A 21,359-nucleotide genomic window follows, 5' to 3' on the forward strand; every position below is an offset into this window, starting at 1 on the left:
TGATGGATGGATGTGTTGCAGAAAATACACACGCTTACATGTGTGGACACATGAAGAGAGGCCAAAAGTACAATGCCACTCATACTGCACCATAATGTGAAAGGCATTGGAGGAGAATGCGTGAGGAAAGGCAGTGGATGTGGACAAAAGTATAAGGTGCTCTGGGTCTTCTGAGCTGCATTGCAAATGCCTTGAGAGATAAAGGAGGGAAAACTGTGAGGCTGCTTGAAGTTAGGCTGACAGGAGGCAGGTCCAAATTTGTAAGAGGTGTAAAAGAACTGCATCCACTTGCAGTTCTTCCCACTGCTTTCTCTTACGAGAGGTAAGAGACACTGGTGCTTTCCAGTGTCTTAGTGCACCATAGGTATTATACAAATGGGACTACCAGAATGTTGTTTAAACTAGAGCAGCAGAGATGTGCCACTGGCTTTGTGATTATCTGCTTGTTCACTGGAAGAATTGTAGCTTTCTTTACACACACGGAGCCAAAGAAATAATAAGCACCCTTCATCAGTCAGATATTTATACATCAGGCTAGGTGTGGGAAGCATACAGCCTTCTTCTTTTTTTTTTTTCTCTCTGTTTTCTTCTTGCTGATTTTCATTTTTTTACTTTTTAATTAATTTCCTTCATTTGCAGTCACACAGCTGTCTGGGCTTCAGCCACAGATAAGTGGATCTGGGTATGACAGCGGCAACCCAAATTTATCTGTTTTTTCCCCCCTCTCCTCCTCACTTCCTGCCTTCCCCTCCCCCCATCTCATACCCAGCAGAAATGAAATGCTATATATAGCCTCAGTACAGTTCCCCCCTCCCCAATTACTTTGTCTGCATATTTCAATCTCGTTCTGAGCCAGGCTTTGCCAAGGTGCCAATTTTGACATTTTCAGAGGAGATTGGGTGCTTAATTCCCGAGGTCTCTCTCACAGTAATCCCCTTGAAAACACACGCCATAAAAACATGCTTGTTGTGAGGGTCAGCGTACAGCAGGGATCAGCTCATGCCTGTGTGATGCCTATTCACGTGAAATTCCTGCTCTTGTAGCCCCCCTTTTTTTCTAAGTCTGTGTGACTTGAGCTGAGTACTTGCAGAAGACAGCCAAAGGGCAGGCAGGGTTGGCCCATGGTGCTCTGCAAATGGAGCATTACCAGCATCCTGCCATTGCACAGCAAGTCTCTGGGTATTTGTTTTGTATTCTCTTGAAGCACTCAACGCTGAAGTCAGATATATAATCAGAATCTATCTTTCTTTATTAAAACAACAACAACAAACAAACAATGAAAGGGGGGGAAAAAACCTGCTTCTAACCATGATAGCTGAAAAGGTAAGACCAAAAATAAGAAACTCAGTTCACAAGCCAGAAGCCAAGTGAATTTCAAAATGTTATTATTTGCCATAAATCTTGCATTTTCCAGACAGTTTCTAAGTATACTGAGACCTAGCTCATGTTTGAGCAATCAGAGCTGATAGAGTTCTGAGTGTGCCTAGCCACTCTCACATGTGACCAGGCCCTTACTGGAAAAGCCTGCAGCTGTGCTCCATCTTTGTACTCCTAGAAAATCCCTCTCTCCAAATTAGTCCATTTGTAGACACCCATAGATAGATCTTTGTGCCACACGTTGTGCTAAAAAAGGGCAAAGGATACAGTATTTTATATGTGTAAAATTGCAAGTGAACCCCCTGCAGACTGTTACGGCTTTTGGGCTTTTCTGGCTTAAAAGTGCTCTTTGTGCTGAATGATTCAGCAAACATCGCTTTATGGAGGTCACCTTTGTGTCTCAGCAGCCTGTGGATTAAATGGCCTTCACTTTGGGGCCAGCTGACTTCCAGATGGGTATCCCTGCATTGACTGGGCTCTCCAAAATCTCCATACTACATCCCAGAGCTTTTGTGACGTTGTGCAAGGCAGAGCTTTGAAAAAGAGGAAGGTAAAACAGCAAGTCTCTAGGCAGTATGGCCATAAGTAAAATGTCAGCACGGAGGTGAGGTGTGAAGTACTGCAAAAATAAGAGTCTCCTTGGAACTATGGAGACGTAAACGAGTGAGATGGCCAGGGACTGACAGAGGAAAGATCAGGTTCAAGAAGCAAAAATATCCCTGAGAAGCCAAAGAGGAAGAATAGAAATTGGTCTTCACACCAGGATCGTTGTGAGACTGTGAGGTAATAAATAAATAAAGGCCAGAGCAGCTTACTCATAAAGCAAAAGAAATCATGAGCAATACTTTCCGTTTGCCTTACCCATAAAGCCTTATATCATCCTAAAACGTGCTAGAAATGACCTTGTTCGGATTACAAATGAATTCTGTATTTCCTCACTACTGACCCTGTGATTTCATCCTCCTTTTTGAGTTGTTTCACTTTCCTTTCACTGACATGCTCTCAGTGGTTACTCTGTATGCTCAGAAGACTCCCTACCTTTAGTAGCATGCAGTGCCCTGTGACATAGCTGCACTTTCTGGGCTCTGTTCTTTCTTGGCGCAGAGTCCACTGTCTGTGTGCCTTGGGACTGTGCTAAAGGAGCCCACTAGAGACGCAGCCTCCTGAGCAGAATGCTGCTCTCTTATAGTCTCTTCTCCATTGTACATCTTTAAATGTCAACAAAGACCCAGGTCTTGGTTTCTCTTTTTCTCTTCTTGCCTTCTGTTACAATTTTTATGGACAACTTAGGTGCTGGTAATTGCAGAAGAATTCTGAATAGAAAACCAGATCTTTGTTTTAACTTGCTGGGATTAAGGACAGGGAAGATCTCCCTGGGGAGGCCTCAGTGGAGTTTGTCACTGTCCTTTCTTTGATTGGAAACCTTCCCACGATCTGGGTACAGATTGAGTGTCATTGCTGAGATCCAGTTGGCCCTCAGATAACCTACTGTGCCTATCAGTGTAATCAGGACCAAGTCATTGTGTAAAGTAAATCATAAACAGATGGACAGCCGTGCCATGCTGCTCTACAAAGGGCAGAGGAAAGCAAAGACACAGACTGACGCCAGAACATGACACCATGATGGCTTCACTAAATCTAGGCATGAACAGGCTTAGGGAAATCTCTGTGTTCCCAGATGGAGAAGACAGAGAGCAAAGGAAGAAGGAAGAGAAGTCCTTGACTAGGCGTCTGTCAGGATTCACTGCAGACATCTTTATCTGAATATCTAGAGGGGCTTATCATGGGATAGTGCCTTGGAAGCTGTGTGCCCGTGCTCGCAGCCAGCTCCCTACTGAGTTTGGGGTCATGAGTTTTGGACTGGCATCTAGTTCGTGGGTTTGTTTTTTTTTTACAGATCTTCTTCATACTTTGGAGAGAAAAGTCACAAAAGCTGTTTTAAGCGCTATCCATTTTTTTCCCATACCGGTTGTAAATTGCTTTGTTATACCCATGGCGGTCAGCACTTTCCAGAAAGAGCAGAAGAGGAAAAGACATCAAATAGCTTTGGTCAGAGAATAAGTTTTACCCTTTTTCTCTCAATTCTTTCAGCTAAAATGTGAGGATTTTCAACAGGTGCAGGCTTTACCCTCATGTTCTGTAGGGAGGACATCCTCTAAAATTTGATGTTAGGGCTGGGCATGGCAGAAGTCACATTGTCAGTCAAGAAATGAGGCAGCAGGATGGAGTAACAGAACACAGGTCCTCCTTAGGGTCATTCTGTACTAGCTCTGTCTGTATAGGGAGAAAAGGGAACTGGAAGCAAAGCAATGCCTTGTGAACTGGGTGTAACTGCACTCCTCGGCTCAAAGGCTCCATGTGGCTCAAGTCAGAGAATAATTTCTCCCTTTGGCTCTGATACTTCACTGTGCAGAGAGTAAGGCAAGAAGGGTTAAGCTGTTAAATGAATTAGATAAGGAGGTGCAGGAGCTTACAGTAAGGAATTGTAACTTTGACACCGGAAAAGCTTCTTTGCTTTCTGCACTTTTAGTACCACCAGTTTCTCAAGGACAAGCTGAGCCCTGAATTACAGTCTGGGCAGCTAAAAACAAACAAAGCTCCTTTTTGTTGAAGATGTATTTAAATGCTATGCAACGAACATTTTTCTTCTTTGGTCATTTTAAGTCTAGGCATTCAGAGCAGCATTTACCTTCTTATTCACAGTAGTCACGTTGAGGGTGAAAAAAAAATGCAGGCTACTTATGCTGGCTGGCTCTGGTGGGCACTCGATTCTGATGGGAATTGTTGGCTTCAGTCTTCAGCACTTCTGCTGGCCCCTTGCGTGCATGAAGGGAATATTTACCAGCAGCACCTCACACATGCGTTTGGAAGATGACCAACTAATTAATGCTTGCTAAATGCTTCACAAGCCTCGAGGGAGAAGCAACTATGGAAAGGCGAAGTTGTATTATTGTTGTGCTGCACTTAATGTACGTAAACTGTTTTCAAGGCATCAGGCAGTACATAAATGTTGCATGGTATTAAAACTGACCTGCCCTTGTCAGAGCAAATCATAATTATGCTGAGTGATGGGAGAATCTTGAAGTTTCTTTGTTGTGAATGTTTGCCTGTTTACTAATTCAGAAAAGGTCTCAATCCAGCAGCCGCTAAAGCCAATGACTTAAGCAGCCACTGGCTTGGGCTCATATTTAAGTATCTGCAGAAGGGTGAATTACTGGAGTCATTCATTTTGTGTAAGGCTCTGCTCTCCTTGTAGGTCAAGCTGTGCTCTCTAGGGCATCTTTCCCAAAACTACATACTCAGGCCTGAGTCATCTCTTAGTCCATAAGGCTGCCAAGCATACTAAGCTGTAGAGATGAATGACCAGTGTGGACCTCACTACTTAGCCCATGTGGTAGCGTCTATTTGCAGCATGAAAAATCATGGTGATGTCTTTTAATATACATATAACATGAGGAAATGAACATTTGATTAAACTAAACATACGGGCCTTTTATATGTGAGTCCCTAATTTAAAGCTCTGTCACCTCCATATAGAAAATACCAGTTGGAGCAGGAATGATTAAATTAAATCATCTGGCTCTTATGTGATACCATTAATGTCTGCTGAGAGGGAAGAAATTCCCTCCTCTTTATTCCTGTAGATCTGCAGCAACCACCAAGGGACACTTCTATAGCAGGCAGGATTAAGTCTTGCACGAACTTCAGTGCTTAATGTGCTTTGGACTGGTGACATGCCCTTCGGACAGACCTACCCCAGTTTTATAATTCTCTTTCTCAGCCTGTTGGGCCTCTGGCAGTCCTTTCTCCTGCTTAATTTCCTCCTCGCCTGCCTCCCACTGGGATACTTCACCATTCAGAATTTCTGCCACCCAAGTAGAAATTTTGATTGTGTCAGACAAGTGTTGAAAGAATCTTTGGAGTCTCAGTGGGCTGAGGTGAGCTGAAAGAGAGAGAACCAGGGGGGCTTCCGGGGGCTGGGAGCTCTTTGAGGAGAAGGAGGTGAGAAATGGGCAATCCCTGTGTCTCTGATGAATTTAGCCCTCTACAGTGAGCAGCCACAGATGTATCACAGCCACATATAGCTGGAGTTGGGCGCTGGTTGCATGCAAGTAGGGGAGCACTTCTGGAGAGGAGCTGCTCTTCTCCACCAAACTAAACTAAACTAAAATATAAATAGAAATAGGTCTAGCAAGGACATTTGCATATTAAACACGTCCTGACTGGGCAATGTCAACGCACAGGGTCCTGCCCATTCCTTTGTGGTACTGCAGAGCCCCAGCTCTTTTTGTAAAGGACACCCACTTCTCTTGGCACTGGAGTCTGGGACCAGGTGGGGCTGACAATTGACAAAACCAGCATTGATGTACATTTGTTTTCTCCTCTCTTTTATTTTGTAGCTTGACTCACCAATGATTTTTCTAGCAGTTTTCTTCTTTTGTTGCTTATGTGTCAGATCCTCTACCTGATGGCACTCGTTCTGTTCTTGCTGATCACCATGTGTCAGTGGTAATGTAGGTGGCAGGGAATTTCTGACTGTTTTGGTTACAGACTCGTATTTATCTGTTTGGTTTAGGGGCACTGTTCAGTTTCAGGAAATATTTTTATCTCACTGAAGTTTTGTTGCAAACAGTGATGCTATAAAGGCCTTATTTTGGCACCAAAATTGCTAGTGGAGGTAGTGCAGGTCTGCCTTCTGTCAAGAGCTCAAGCCTTTGATTTGAAAAGCAAAGTAGCATTAAAGGCAGTTGACATTGGTGTAACCTTATACTTTCTGGCTCTTTCCCCAGCACTATTGGGTGCGTACTTAGAACCACATTTTCCTTTCCTTTACAGTGATACAACCCCAGGGAGATGTGTGGATTTGCACTAAAGTAATGGAGGGAATTTGGCTGCAAGGCCTGCGTATAATGTGGTTACTGGTGTATAACAGGCATGCCAACCTTTCCCACCACCTCTGAACTTGGCCTGTGAATCAGCACCTGCCTTTCCCTGTGCTCCTGTGATCTGTATGGAGATGGACTGGGCAAGAGGTAGCAGTGGAAGCTTGAACAGGGAAATGTAAAGGGCAGATAAAAAGGAGGCCTGAGGCAGGTTCTTTGAACAAAATGCTGTAATGCTGTATTCGTTTGGCAGGCATGGTCTTTAGGAGGAGCTGGGAGACACTGAAATGTTTGATGCATCCAGTACTGAAGTTTGAGTGCTGGTGCAGCTTGGGAAGTGCCTTGATGAGCCAAGTAATGCTCCAGCTCCAATAAGCAGCCAGAGCCGCACGTTCACCAAAGGTGGGGATGAGATCATGCTGCATTTCTATTGAATGATGAGCTGAGCAAATGAGAGGTGGTGGCAAACCCACGTAGGACAGAAGTATAGGGAAATCTTGAGAGTACATGATTTTGATGGCTTTTATTCATTTCATAGAGTGGCTTAGGTTGGAAGGGACTGCAAAGATCATCTAGTTCCAAACCTTTTGCCACAGGAAGAGTTGCCGACCGCAAGATCAAGCAGTAGATCATGTCACTCAGGGCCTCATCCAGCTTTGAACACCTTCAGGGCTTCTGGAAATGCAGGTATGAAGAGCTGAAATTGAGGACTTTAATGTTCATTTCAGAGAGAATGATGAGAAGGCATAATGCTGCTGCTGAGACTTTAGTGCTACAAAGATGTGCTGTAAAAATGGAGAGGAGAGGTGCTAGGCAGCTTAGGAAGCCTCTCTTGATACATCTTAATCTGGAAATGAGACTTGTCCTATTTTTCCTTCCTGCACCTTGTTCTCAGTCTGTGATGAAGAACTGAATATTTTGCCAGGAAAAAAAAAAAAAAAAAAAAAAGGCACCTTAATCTATAGGCCTCTGGCATTGACCAGTGGACACTTGGTAATTTTAGGTATGCTGTTCTGTATCTTAAAGCAGTGCATCTTCGAGGAACAGATGCATTGCCTCTGTCCTGCCTGCCTTCTGGGGCTAAGGGGCTTAGGGGCTGCAGGTCCCTTGTTCCCAGCAGCAAGGGCTGGTTCTGCTTGGTGCCGTGCTTCAGGATGGCATCTTGTTCAGCAGATAGCAGAGAGAGATTTTGCAATAGGTATCTTATGATGACTGCCTTAAGTGGTTGGGGTTTTTGTGTTGTTTTTTTTTTTTTTTTTTTTTCCCCCAGTATTTGATCCAAGTTCTGAGGCTGAAGCCAAGAAATCTTACTTGGGCAAATTTATCGCTATTTCACTGCCTTCGTAGGGAGGTTATTGTGAAAGCGGTACAACTTAGGCAGGTTTTCTTTAAGCAAGTTGCAGATAGGCATTTGTTAAACCATCCCAACCCTTTTTTCATTGATCTGTAGCTTGGGTGATGCCCTGTCTCTAACCTTTACTGTCTTGATGCGGTTGCTAGAAAGGCTGTCACAGAGCAACTCTATCTTGACACAGCATTCTTGTGTTTCTCCCCCTCTCCCAGGATAAGCATGGCAAACAGGCTGTCACTCTCTTGGTGGATTAGCAGCTCCTTGCAGTGACCAAAGAAAGGTCAAAACCCCACACAGATTCTTTGATCTATCAGCAGCTTTTATCCATTCGATCAAGAAACATCATTGACCTGTTTGTAAATACTGACTGGCTATGGGCTCAACAGCTCTTTTGGAATTTGGGCAGGAGGATGAGTGAGATTCACCAGGATTATGCTGGTTTGTTGTCGACTCACCTTCTACTATCCTGTTGCTTTCTTAGGTCTACATTTGTGGGAGGGCTGATGTGGGCTGTGCAGCTGTATGTGCACAGATAGATAACTTATGGATCTGCATCTGCACTTAAGCAGATGTATGCATCATCCCTCTGACATGGGTGCTGTCACAGTCACACCTGCCTATGAGATGTTTGATTTGGACTGCAACTTCTCCAAAACCACAGCTGGTCCAGCCCCAGCTCATGACTCAGCAGCATCAGTTGTGAGGAATGTGGTCTCCACAGCCTTCGCTGCTTCCAAATCAATTTCAAGTGCATGTCACACTCTGTCAGCTACATACAATTTTCTCTGATTTTTTTTTTTTTTTTTTCCATTTCTGGCTGCTGAGTACCACCAGACCATGACCAATAGGGTAAGTGGAAATCTTGTATTCACTGATGAATGCTTGGATTACCATTCCCAAAACAGAGGTGATGGCGAGGATCTGTGCCTTTCTTGACAGCTACACCGGGGAAAATTTGGTATCTTGTCTTAAAATGTTGCTTAAGATAGGTTCGTGCTGGACGTTGTGTGGAAGCAGCCAAGGTGCAGGCATATGTTCCCTTCTGCTGACTTGGCTGTGGCGTCTGTAGCCACAGCCAGCAAAGAGGAGCGAGCTACTGGGAACAGTAACATCTCAAACTGCAGCAGAAAGATTGGCCAGACCTCTCATGTCAGCACTTTGATTCCCTTGGTGCTCGTTGAAGAACTAAAAGTTAACTGAGGGTGGTGGCAGAAAATAGGTTTGCCTGCCTTGAAAACGCTAAAGCCAAAACTGAAAAGCAGAGGTGGATCTGAAGGCAGTTATCTCTCTTGGAACTTCTATGGGGATTAAAACATGCATCATCCTTGTAGCACGTAGGGAATTTTATAATCACAGCTAGTATTTTGCTGCAGGGTCCTCTGTGGGGCTAGGAATTAATTTCCCACCTTTTTCTAGGGATTTGAGGCCTGAGTTAATGCTGCTGCCAGCCATAAAAGAGAATTTGTAGCGAAAACAGGTATTTGCTGGACCTCAGAAGTGAGTCAGTTGCCTGGGATGGGTGAAGGAGTACCATCATCCCTCTGGAAGTCAAAAAGGGGGACAGGCACAAAGAGAAATGCCACAAGATTTACGTGGCTGTTCCACTTCTGAGTCAGCAGGGAGAGATACTACAGGGCTTTGCAAAGCGTAAGACAAACTGCTGTGCAAAGCAGTGGCTGCAAAATTAAAATACAGAATATTTCATTACCTGCAGTGCGGTGCCTCCTTTCTCCCCCCACATCTCTACTTGTTACAGAATGAAATCTCTTTGTTAATGAAAATATACCCCGTTCTGAGTAAAAGCCAACATCACTGAAATATTTTTGGAAGGGGTTAAAGTGGGAACTTTGCACAGCGGCCCAGTTCTCCCCAGCAAATCTGCCAGCATTTAAAAGATATAAGTAGGGACATTTGGGGAGGAAAGAAAATTGAAGTTCCTTTGAAATGTGCTTGGCCAAAGGAATCATTTGAAGAGAGGGAGTGGAAAAACAAATGGAAAATGTTTTCTTTGACAGGAAGAAAAAAAAGAAGTGGCAAAATGTCCTTCCCAAATAGGGATACTTGGCTGGTGTGTACTTTACGCAGCCCTGGGTCAGACCTTACAAACAATGACTAAATTAGGTTCAGTTACTTTGATGTGAAAAGCATGGAAGTACCAATAATTAAGCTGCATCAGATGTAGGAAATGACTGATGTGTCTGCCATGCTTGTGATAGCTGAGTTCACTGCGCTGCCATTCAACTGACCCCCCCGTTTTTTTTTCTGTATGTAAGCAAAGGGAATTTTCTTCCAACAAAATCCAGTTGGTTTTGCACCTTTGTTTAGTTCCCTAAAATGCTAATCCCCTGAAGGTATAGAACCTATTTGAAAGAGCAAATCAAAGCTCACGTAATTTAGTGTTATATTATTTGTTGATGTATGGTTTGATTTAGTGGCTACTTATTATATCAGGTTACCATATAATTATCTTAATTATTGACTCCAGAAGTAAGTAGAGGGATTATGAGAGAGGCAAGAAGGCCCAGTGGATAGCGCATGGCTCAGGGAATCAAACACATCGTGGTGTGGTCTTGGATTCACTGCTTACTCACTCGACCTGGACTCTTTTCTCAGCCATGAGAGGCAGAGAGAGCAGGGATGGGGCTGAAGTGGGGACTCAGGATTTGTGGAGATGCAGGAGAAAAAGCAGAGGGGAGAAAGGAATGAATACACACACACCACAGCATGCATTTGCATTAAAGCCCGTGGTGCCTGTGCTGCCATGGAGAATGACAGGGTGGCCATGAAGACCTGAACACTGAGTCTGATCGTGCTTCATCTTGAGCCTCTGCTACCCATCTCCTGTGTGAGCATGGGCATGGCAAGCAGCCCCTGAACTTCATGTCCCCTTCTGCAAAACAAGAATGATAAAATCACCCTCCTGACTTTGCTCTTATATAAATTACTGGAGCGCAGCTCCTAGCCCAGGCTGCAGCCGTGGTTCTCATGACATTGCTGCTATTTGTGTGTTTGAGTCTCTTTGTCTGATAACCATTGACTTAAGTCGAAGGTTTGAGTTAATAGGCACTGCCGCAACATGAAAAACAGCATTGAAAAGCTGTCAGGGCAGTCTGTGCTTCCTGTATTGATAATATTTGGCATACACTGACAAAATACTTCATGTATTGACAAGATGAGTGGCATCTGTGAGAAGAGCAGACACTGGTTCTGCTCAGCATGTGCAAATTATTTTTTTCTCTGTTTTTGCTTTCGCTCTCCTGAGCTGAAGAAAAAAACACGAGGATAATAGAATGTATCTATTTCCTTCCTAGAAAAGATCAGTTAATGTGAAATGGTGCATGGTGGCTTAGTTCTGAATAAGTGGGATACCCTAATCCAGCAAGGTATCCTCGCTCTATTGTACGCCTTTTCTGCGTACCATCTGGAGTTGCTCTCTGCTTAGTATTTGCAGTATGTACCATATGTTTTTGCATGAAAATTCAATAAAAAATGCATTATACATGAAAAGTGCTGTAGTAAATAAAGGAAGGATGGAATCCAGTCCCCTTTGTGAACGGCAGGGGCCCCAAATCTTCATAAAAGGTTTAGTCTAGTCTGACGTCTGTGCTTTTCTCCAATTTACTCCGTGTCAGTCTTGAGGAGATGCTCTAATTTAAAACAAAACTCTGCTCTCCTGATGTTATTAGATGTGCTTTGGCTGCCCTCTGCTGAGAACACTGAATAATGACAGGGAAAACATTTTTTTTTTTTTTCTCGGGAAGGTAACAGGGAGAAATTATCTAATCTACATGTCAGTGTGCTGAGTTGTGTCTCTGCAGTTGGTCATCATCCCCGATTTGCTGTCTCTTGCTGCCTGTCAAAGGGCAAAGCCTTCAGAGCTGCACTGTAATGTGGGTTGCAGTGCTGGCTATGTGTTTTCATGCACTGGGAAGTTCTGTTGGCTTATGAGAATGTGGGCTCTGGCGTTTCCCACCATGCAAAATTAAGGCATGAGCATGCAAAGAAATGGATTTCACACCTGCTCAGTGTCCCAGTGCCATCTCCCAGCCCTTCACAGACCATTCAGGGCTCTGGCATTTTGGGAAAGGGCAAAGCGTTGGCTCCATTATCAACAAGAAATAACTGATGTGTTGTTTCTTAGGAAGAAAGTGCCTTGCCACACTCCTGGTCTTGGAAGGGAATGAAGGTCTAGTGTGGATCTCAGTGCATGAATAAAACAATACGACTGCTGGAGCTATTATTGCTTTCCACAATGCCCTATTTTAAATCTTGCTAGCAAGTTGATTTATTATTATATCTTCAGCTGAGCTGCACACCGAAGTGTTTTGATGATGAAAGAAATGTTATACACACATTTAATTACTGCCCACATTTTTGTATAATTTTATCATTTACTCTTTTAGATGAGACTTCGAGTTCTTCTACAGGAAAAATGCCCAATGAAAAATAGATGATTTAAAAGCTAATCTGGGATGAGTTTGTCACGCCAGCTTGAGAAAATGCAATTTGTTCCTTTCTTCCTGCTTTTTCAGGTGGTTACCGACTATCAAAATGTACAGGAGCTCCCTTACCTGGACATGGTGATTGCAGAGACATTGCGCATGTTTCCACCTGCATTCAGGTACCTTTATTTCCCCCCCCCCCCCACTTCTGATTCTGCAGGGAGATTCCAAGCTATATAAAATGGAAATCTACTCTTGGAAGACCGATGTGCTCTTGGTGTCTGTGCCAACACCAATACTGCTTGTGCATTTGGAAGATATAATGCGGCCTATTGAAGGAAAACTGGCTCAGCCTCATATTTCTAAAGCAGCTTTTTTTGCAACAAATTGGCCAAGATTGAGATTGCTCTCTTGCCATTCTTCATATCCCATAAGATTAGAGGATGGAGCAGTTCTGCAGCAGAACTGGCCTGAGAAAGCCAGATGATGCTGCTTTGGTACGTTTCATGGGCAGAGAGCAAAGAATGACCCTGGATGAGTAACCTTTTAGTCACTAAGTCTTTGGAAGGTTTGCACCTCCAGAAAACTGGACTCTATTTGACATGTGTTTTGCTTGCACCCTCCCTGTTTTGCACTAGCACTGTGCTATAATAATATCACTAAGCAAATGGCTACATCCATTACATTTGTGTCATTTCTTCCCAACCCGCCCACAAATAATTTTACTCAGTGAACTGAAAACGAAAGGGGGAAATAAATCACAAAATAAATTACAAAGCTGTTTGATTGTTGAATTTCCAAGTTATCGCAGGCGTGAATGTTAAGAGCAGAACATTTCAAAGCAGGCAGCCTGTTGTGCTGCTTATTGTTAAGCTGGGAGGAAATTTCAGCTGACTGGAAAAGAGCCAAAGCTGAGCTTACTATGACAGCCTTTGGAAAACTTGCCTCACAGTTGCAATCACCTTAAAATTAAATAAGCTTAAAATCACATTCCTTTTATACATTCCCAAAGATTACAGTGCAAGGTTTTTCCATGGGCATCTGCGGAATTGCTTGAAGAGTAAATGTCAAAGATACTTGCTCATGGATGAGATAACTGAGCTTTACTGTGTTTTACATGGTATACAAGTGGAAATTGTTTCAACAGTTAAAAGCATCAGGGATCCTTGGGCTTCAGCTGAACCACAGGGAAACAATCAACGTTTGTCCAATAGGAAACAAAATGAGAATGCAGCAAAGTTGTTCTGAAGTTTCCACTGGCGTTATCAGTTGTGTTTATTGATCTGGCTTTTACTCTGATAGATGAGCAGTGGATAGGACAGCCCTGTGCCTTGGAAAGATGTTAATTGCCAATGACAAGGATAATACAGCATTCCGGAGAATATCCAATAGCAGCCAGTCATTCTATAAAATGAGGTCCTTTTAAAAACATTAATTTACCAGCTGGAGAACTTTTCTTCCACAAAACTCACATTTCCACTGTCAACAAATTCTTGTGAGGATGAGAGGGATGGCTTGTCAACGTGTTTCTTAACGTGTCAGTGTTTTGTTCCAGGTTTGGAATCTCTGCTATTTATTTGTCTGTGAGAAGGAGAGAAACTGAGTGACAGTGAGGAAAGAATGTATCTCTGTAATAGCACTTGACTGACAGCTCTGAAACTGAAATCTTCATTCAACTGCTTTGGCTCAGTGTGGGGAGCAGCAGTAGGAGCCTCGATGCTCCCAGCTGTTGCTGGGCTGGAATCTGCAGCAACCTTCCAAGCTCCAAAAGATCCAGATTGGGATCTGTCCCTGCACACATGCACACTCACCCAGCATTCCTGGAAGGTTTGCAGACCCAAACTCAACCTGGGCAGGCTGCTTGTCTCAGCCACTTTGTCACAGTGAGGTTCCTAAGGACAGTCCCACTCCTTGCAGGCCGCAGCAGGTTGGGAGCAAGCTGGAGAGCTGTGCTGCTGACTTGCCTGTCCTCGATGAGTGCATGTGAACTGCTGCTTCTCAAAGGCTTGTGAATTGATTGCATTTCTGTAACAGCAGCAGAGCACTTAGCCCTACCATTAAAACCAACCCTTGCTAGGAGTCAGGTATTGCCCTAAAGTGGGGGTTGCTGAATAAACTAAAAAAAAAAACAAAACCCTTTAGTTGATATAACTTTTCCTGAAGGCAGAATAGTATTCTCATTCTACCTGTTATTAGAGAAGACTGACACATTTCATCTGCAGCTTTCATATCAGAATGAGTCTGAAGCTGGCTTTAGCAACACCTTTGCAATTCAGCAGCTTAGCACTTCTGCAGATCATAAGCAACAGGAACTGTGAAAAGGGCAAAAGTTAGCCAGCTGGTCTGGGGCTGTGTGCTTCTAGGTAGGTGGAGATGAATGTAACCTGAGAAGACAATAGCATCAGCTAACATTGCTTTATTTACATACTGGGAAAGGGTTGCCCGCTAAATTGTGGGATCAATAAATGACTTTTATGGTTCCCTCCTGCTGTGTTTTTACCTGTATTAATCATCTGGGAAACATGACACTTGCTGTTGCAGGTTCACTCGGGAAGCAGCTAAGGACTGTGTGGTGCTGGGACAGCGTATTCCTGCAGGGGCTGTCATTGAAACTGCAGTTGGACACCTCCACCACAACCCAGAGTTCTGGCCAGAGCCAGAGAAATTCATTCCTGAGAGGTATGTTGTGTATGCTTTCCATTCTTAAGCTGGAGTCCTTACTAGGACAAGTTTAGACCAAACACCTGCTTTTAATGATGCTGGAATGCATTTGGGGTGGGGTGAGCACAGGGCTTCAGCTTGTCCAATGGGGACATCAGGTACTGCTCCTGCTTCTTCACAGCTGCAGCTTCCTGTAATTCAACTGGAACAGTGTTTTGTTAAGCATATTACAGTTTAATTTAGATCCTAAAACATATTATTTCTACCAGATTAGACAACTGGTGATAGCAGTGCTTCCTGGAGATGATGCAAAGTCTGGTCAACAGCTGAAATAGGCTTCAGGTTTTCAGATGTTTCCAAATCAGTTGCTTCAAATACTGTCACTTCTGGGCATGGAAATTCTGCAGTAAGTCAGTATGTTCATTGGCACAGAACTGCACAGGAGTCTCATCCAGCTCATGGCTAATTGGGAGCAGTCTTTCCACTGGAGATCTTGTAATGGTTTGGGAATGCTGTGAGTGGGGAATCTATCCCATCTCCTACTGGGAATATTCTCTTTGTCCATAAGCTGGCTTCTCAACTCTGCTTACATGGAACATTTATTATGTTCAGCTACAAGGACTGCTGACAAGTTGTCTTCTTGTACCCTGCAGCTGCTGCGCTGAGCTTACAGGGAGGGCCCACAGAGCTTTAGCTTTGAGGTGCTGTGTGGAAGCACAGTTTTGTTTTGTGCAGAGCTTTATTTTAAGCTGTTTTGTGGGCAGCTATATTTTAAGCTACTGCCGTGTTGAAAAGTCTACTAAGAAAGAAAGTGTATGCTCTGCAAATAAGGGTGTGATGCAGGCAGCCTTTGCTAGCTGGTCAACATGTGTGTTGTAGGTGGGTTTGCCCAATGGATTTCTTCTGGAGTAAATCTTGACATACGCTGTACCAAGCACCTGAGGTCATGAAGAAGAGCAATGCAAGAATAAGAGAAGCCCAGAGCTCTTGTTAGGCAGGAATCTTAGCAATAACTGGAAGTCTGGAGTGGGTTTTCTGTGGGTTTATTTTTTTTAACATTTATCTAGAAATGTTATCGCTGTTCACCACCTTAATGGTGATATAAAAGTGCATAATGGGGTCAAATGGATAGCCAGGACTGAAGATCCCTTGACTCAGTATGCAACAGTCAGCAGTGCTTAGAACATGAGGTATGGTCCTCCCTTATCAAATTTGGGGATCTATGTACTTTCTGTGGTAGTATCTCAATCTTATTTAGGGTATCTAAGCATGGGGATGGAGCTAACAGAAGTGTGCCGTGTGATTTGTTTTCCAAACCTCCAAATAGCATGTATTACTTTTCATCTCCAAATCCTGCAAGTTTATTGGACCATAGTCTGAAGTTCTTGCAAACTGTATGTAAGTGAGCGAGAGATTTTCAAGGAATCCCCTGTAGATGAAAACCAGAACTTTAATTGGCAAGCTGTACTGGAAATGCTAAGTCACAGCTTGAAGCAGTGATTGAGCACCTGGTGGGAAGGCAGGGCCAACCCAGAGTAGTTCAGGTGCATGCAATGTACCTGAGCAGCCAAAAGGGGTAGAGCCAGGATCCATCCCTTCCCAGAACTCATTTAAGGATTAGTAGTGGAAGTGAGTATATCGTGCTGGAGATCCCTGCTTATCTGAGGCCTTCCAAAGGTAAGCAGATTCTTTCCTTTGTTTCTGTGCCCACAGCTGTTGCATTTGAGCAAATCCTCACTTGCTGCAGCTTGGGACCTTGCTACTCTGCTTTTGTTGTTGTGCTGTGTTACAGCATGCAGAACTAGTAAAGTAGTTCTCTATGACCTGAGGGGACTATGTAGATTTATGGGATAGTTCCACCTCTGTGTCTAATATACAGCCAACTTTATAGACAATGACAGAGTGTAGCACTGACCGCATAGCTGTCTTGTTTCTTTGTGAGGAAAATAGAAAGAAAAGCCTTGTTTCTAATGAATTGGTCAAGTATTTTTGAGCTAGGTAGTTGATGCAGACCTATGTATAGACTGCCATGTTAATGTTTGCTCTGGTAAATAAATGGGGACATTTCCATTGTGAAAACAGAAGGGTCTGCAATGTCAGTGTTTTCTAGTTGGGAAACTAGTCTCTTCAGGCTAAGAGCAGAAGGAAGGGCTGCACTGAATTATAACAACCATCTTCTGATGCCTGTCCGATCCTATAAGATGATTTCATCACACCTTGCAAGAGAAATTAGGAAGGCTAAAAGCAGTTCTTGTTCATTTGTTTCTGCAGTGCACAGCAATGAAGCACTGTTGCTAGTTCTAGTTAGTTTATATTCCAGTCTGTTTCCTCTAAGCTATAATCTCTCATACGTGCACAGGTCTACACATGTAGCATGTCATTCTTCTGAACTGAATAAAAAACAGTCATTGAATAAAGCAATTAATTAAAAACAGATTGCTAGTTGTACTTTTGTCTTTCTGCTTCTGTCACCAGCTGGCAACGTCTGATGTCTGCAAGTCAACTAACAGTTGACTTAGGGGCATAATCTGACAATAGTCCCTTTCCACTGTCCAGTGGAATAGAAGTAACTTTTGAAATGTGAATAAATTAATATGGAACAAGGAACAAAAAGAATTCATTGAACTGGTTGCTATCTCTTTGCCTTCTAGGTTTACAGAGGAGGCCAAGAAGGAGCGACATCCCTTTGCATATCTGCCCTTTGGAGCAGGTCCCCGTGGCTGTATTGGTAGGAAGATGGGTTTGCTGGAGACCAAGATGACTCTGCTGAGGATTTTGCAGATGTTTCGATTTAAGATTTGCCCAGAAACGGAGGTTTGTACATGAAGAAGCTTAAAGGCCACACATATCAACCTCAGTAGGTTGTCAGTTTATCCTAGACAGGATGACTAACTTACTTGCCTTTGTGAATTTCTCTTCATTACAGGAAACTGACAGAACCACTTCAGTATTAAGTAGGAAGAGACCCTGACTGCATGTTTTAGTCAAAATATGATTTAACCCTTACAGGTTTTATAATAAAACAGTTACACACCTTTGCCTTGATGGAGAGCAGTGTATCAACACTGCAGTCAAAAAACATTGTTTTATCCAGAGAATAGGTGTATCTCTTTCCTCTTAGGATCTCAACACTTTATTATATGCCTGCTGCTGTGCATATTGCACCTGTCACTTACTCAGCAGATCTACAATATACTTACCTGGGCAACGACTGCCTCAGCCTCTGGCTATAAATTCTATTTAATATACTACCACAGCTGACTGTAAAACAAGCACTTTACTGCTTCCACAGTAATCCTGGTATGAATTGGTCCCTGAGCAAAAACATTTGTCAGAATGTGGGATGGTTACGTATACATAAACGAGTACATACAGTCATACTTAAGTTGTTTTTTTGTCTTTCAGATTCCTTTGCAGCTGAAATCGAAAGCCACACTTGGACCAAAAAATGGAGTCTACATTATCCTAGAGTCTCGCTAAAAGAGAACATACATTCTGTAACCTCCTGGAATGGGACCTCGTTTAATGACTTACTGAATATTAGTATTTTTCAAGTACCCCAAGACAGGTAGGAACCCGAGTCCCACTGAAGGTCAACAGATGCTGCCTAATTTCCACCTGGTGGGAGAGTTTCAAGCCACTTTTTGAAATGAGATGCGAGCTTCACAGTCACTTGGTGGTTTTCAAATTGCTGTGAATAATATCTGTAAAGAAGCACATGACTTTTACCAGCTTTTCTAATTACACTTCCTTTTACTCATCTATAAGAAGGTTTTCTCCACACTCTAGTTCAATGGATGGAGCAGGTGTTAAGTGTACACTAGATTTACGATAGGTTTTAATTACCATTCATTAGCTAACACATTCTGTCAATGCACTTATAAAACCCTGCTTTAGAAAAAGCCCAAGAGACACCACAGTTATAGCAGAAGAGTTGGAATCCAGCGCATTGGTTTTTATCCTGAATTTTGCTTGAAATCAAAGCTGAATCTCCTGCACAATATTTAACCTCTCCTTGTCCCTGCAAAGTAGAAAAGGTGTCTCCTTCATGCTTTTGAAGTGTTTTGAAATACACTTAGATTAACAATTTGCACTTGGCTCATTACATCAGTGTGCCTGAAGAGGAATGAAGAGTTCCCCCATTTGCCTTTTAGATTCCAGTAAGTAAGACTGAAGAAGTGAGGTGACAACTATTTTGTTAGTTAAGAACCGCTGTTGGAAAAGTTGACAAAAATAAGACATGAGTTTAAAGGAAGCAAGAGGATTGGAGAAGCTTTAATGATAATCAGATGTTATATAATATCTGCTTCACTGCTCTGAGGCCTATTCTTTCCAAGCATTACAATTGACACCTTTATCTCATTGACTTGATGGTTCTGCATGGGCTAAAGCCAATGGCCAGGGAGTGGGATCCAAGATCATCCATCCCAGCAGTTCTCTTGGCTCCTTATGTGACCCTACAGCAAATCGTGTCCCAAGTGCCTGATGATGTTCTGTGCTAAGTACAGCATTTCTCTTCGTTGGGATGCACGGAGAAGCGTTGTAACAGCAGTGGGAAGAGACTGACTGCTCAGCTTCCCTGCAGGGATTGCTGGAAGGAGCCATCTGTTTGCTGATCCCTAGCTGTAGATTCTCTCCAGCAAGCACCTTTTGCTGCCTTCTTCCCACATGCTGCCTTCACACTGATCAAATTGCTGTGTCTCAATCTTGGAAGATTTTGTCTTTTTTCTTTTATGAGCTTTCTTTTTTTTAATCAGATCTGTACAGGGAACAGTGAAGTGCTGTCCTGGCAATTGTGGGATTGTTCCTATTTATGTGGAATATCTCTGGTAGGCTGACCAGAAGTGTCCTATTACAGGCTATGGATTACCGATGGAGTAACTGTTATTCGAAAAGCAGCAGAGTGTATATGTCTTAACTTCTACAAGTTATCCAACACCTTTTCCTCTTGAAAGCAGCGCACTGATAGCTGATTTCCTGTGCAGCTTATAGGAACAAGTGGCAGAAGGTTGGATGGTCCTTGCCTAGAAACTTCCCAGCTACCTAAATGAGCAGAAGGCTCATTTCACAGTCTAAAGAAGTTGGCCATTTTGGACTTCCTTGGCTCCTCGGTGTTTGTTATTTTCAATTGTTTCTTCCTTATGTAAATTAGCAGGTCTTTGTGCACTTTGTTTTTGAATACTTACTCCCATGTAAATGAAGGTTGTGTCTTGCTTCAGCGTGCTTTTGTACAGTATGTTGTTGTTTGAGCACTGCTCATCTATTCTGCTTATCAGAATCCTGTTTATATCCTTGGTATTTATCATCTGAGAGCTCCACTCATGTGTAGGGCAGCTAAACAGCTCACATTGCTGTGGCTAAACAGAGCACTGTCATCGTGAATGTCATGTTAACTCTGCTGGGAGAAAAACAGTACTGCAGTGGCTGCAACTGTGCATCACATTTTACAGGCTTGGAAATTGCACAGAGTCTTTCCCTGTTGCTTCTAAATTGAACAGACAGTACACAACTAAAGTCAGCTGAGTTGATACAGCCACCAGACGCTGCACAGCCTTCCATTGTACTAGGATGCTTAATGATGCTGGCCCTGTCCTAGGCTCAGCAATGTGCTGCTGGAGGAGCAGTACTGCTCTGGTCCCTGGGAGCACCCACTCAGTGAGATGTGAGACTGCCAGCAGCTCTTCGAAAGAGAAACAGGTAACAGCACAGTAACCGCAGGAATAAGGAAGATGATGTAAAATAATTTTCTCTCCTCAGTACCTGTAAGTGTGTTGTCTTGTATTGCTGAGCTGCGGGCATGTTTAAAACTGGGCATGTCTGCTTGCCAAGAAGCTAGCTGTCATTCTCTGAGAGGTCATAGGAAGGAAAGGCTGCTCGGTAAAGGAAAGCATCTATTAAAACCGTCTTCTAGAACTCTGCAACGATTACTGAAATTGGTCAGTATAAAATAGTATTTATAATGACTGCTGCAATGATAGAAAACCTTTACAGTTTTGTACTTTCATTAGGTTTTACGCTTCAGTATCCTTGGAGTCAGGCATTAGAAATGATTATGCTGGGCTAATTGCAAATGTGAATGCTCTATTCTATTTGGCATTAAACAACAGAATTTTCTCTGTATGTGATACTCTCTGTGACCAACTGCTCATTTTCTTCTATTAAACGATGATTTCATCTTAAATACTGCTTCACCTTCTCCTGTGCTTTTACAATAGTAAATAAGCTGAAAGCATCTATAGTTGACTCAGGAACTGTTGATTTCATTGCTCTGCTCCCACTGGCCCCGCTCTCCAGCCAGCAATCAGCTGCTGTTTGCTCCCTGCACTGCTGGGTGCAGGGCAGGATACAGGATTCCCTCCACAGCCAGGACTAGATGAGAAGTGCAAAGGTGCTAGTTAGGAGCCAGCTGGATGCAGCCTGCAAAGCCTACACCTGACTCCAGGTGAGCTCTGTAAGAGGCAGGGTGGGTTGGCTCTGAGGGGCTCCAGACTTCTGGCCTGCCTGGGGCAGTGGAACAGCCCAAACCACTGTGCTCCATGCAGTGCTGCTGCCAGAGGGAAGCTGTTTGCCTTCTGCTGCCTTGCCATCTGTATTGATGGAACGGATGTGCTACCAGGATACAGAAACAACCTTTGCAACTTATCC

General features: G+C 43.3%; 1 protein-coding gene across 8 annotated transcripts in view; it reads left to right on the forward strand.

Moving 5' to 3' along the window:
• The window catches only part of TBXAS1 (thromboxane A synthase 1), a 238,029-nt gene extending 217,134 nt beyond the window's left edge, over positions 1-20,895 (forward strand). For all 8 annotated transcript variants that reach the window (XM_032445779.1, XM_015867313.2, XM_015867322.2 and 5 more), the window contains 4 exons: positions 12,144-12,232; positions 14,595-14,732; positions 17,366-17,528; positions 18,120-20,895. In XM_032445779.1, coding sequence (XP_032301670.1) covers positions 12,144-12,232; positions 14,595-14,732; positions 17,366-17,528; positions 18,120-18,194 — 465 coding nt within the window. In that variant the 3' untranslated portion in view covers positions 18,195-20,895. The remainder of the gene's footprint in view (positions 1-12,143; positions 12,233-14,594; positions 14,733-17,365; positions 17,529-18,119) is intronic.
• Positions 20,896-21,359: the final 464 nt, after the last annotated feature.

Source organism: Coturnix japonica, chromosome 1, assembly GCF_001577835.2.
Source record: "Coturnix japonica isolate 7356 chromosome 1, Coturnix japonica 2.1, whole genome shotgun sequence".
NCBI lineage: Eukaryota > Metazoa > Chordata > Aves > Galliformes > Phasianidae > Coturnix > Coturnix japonica.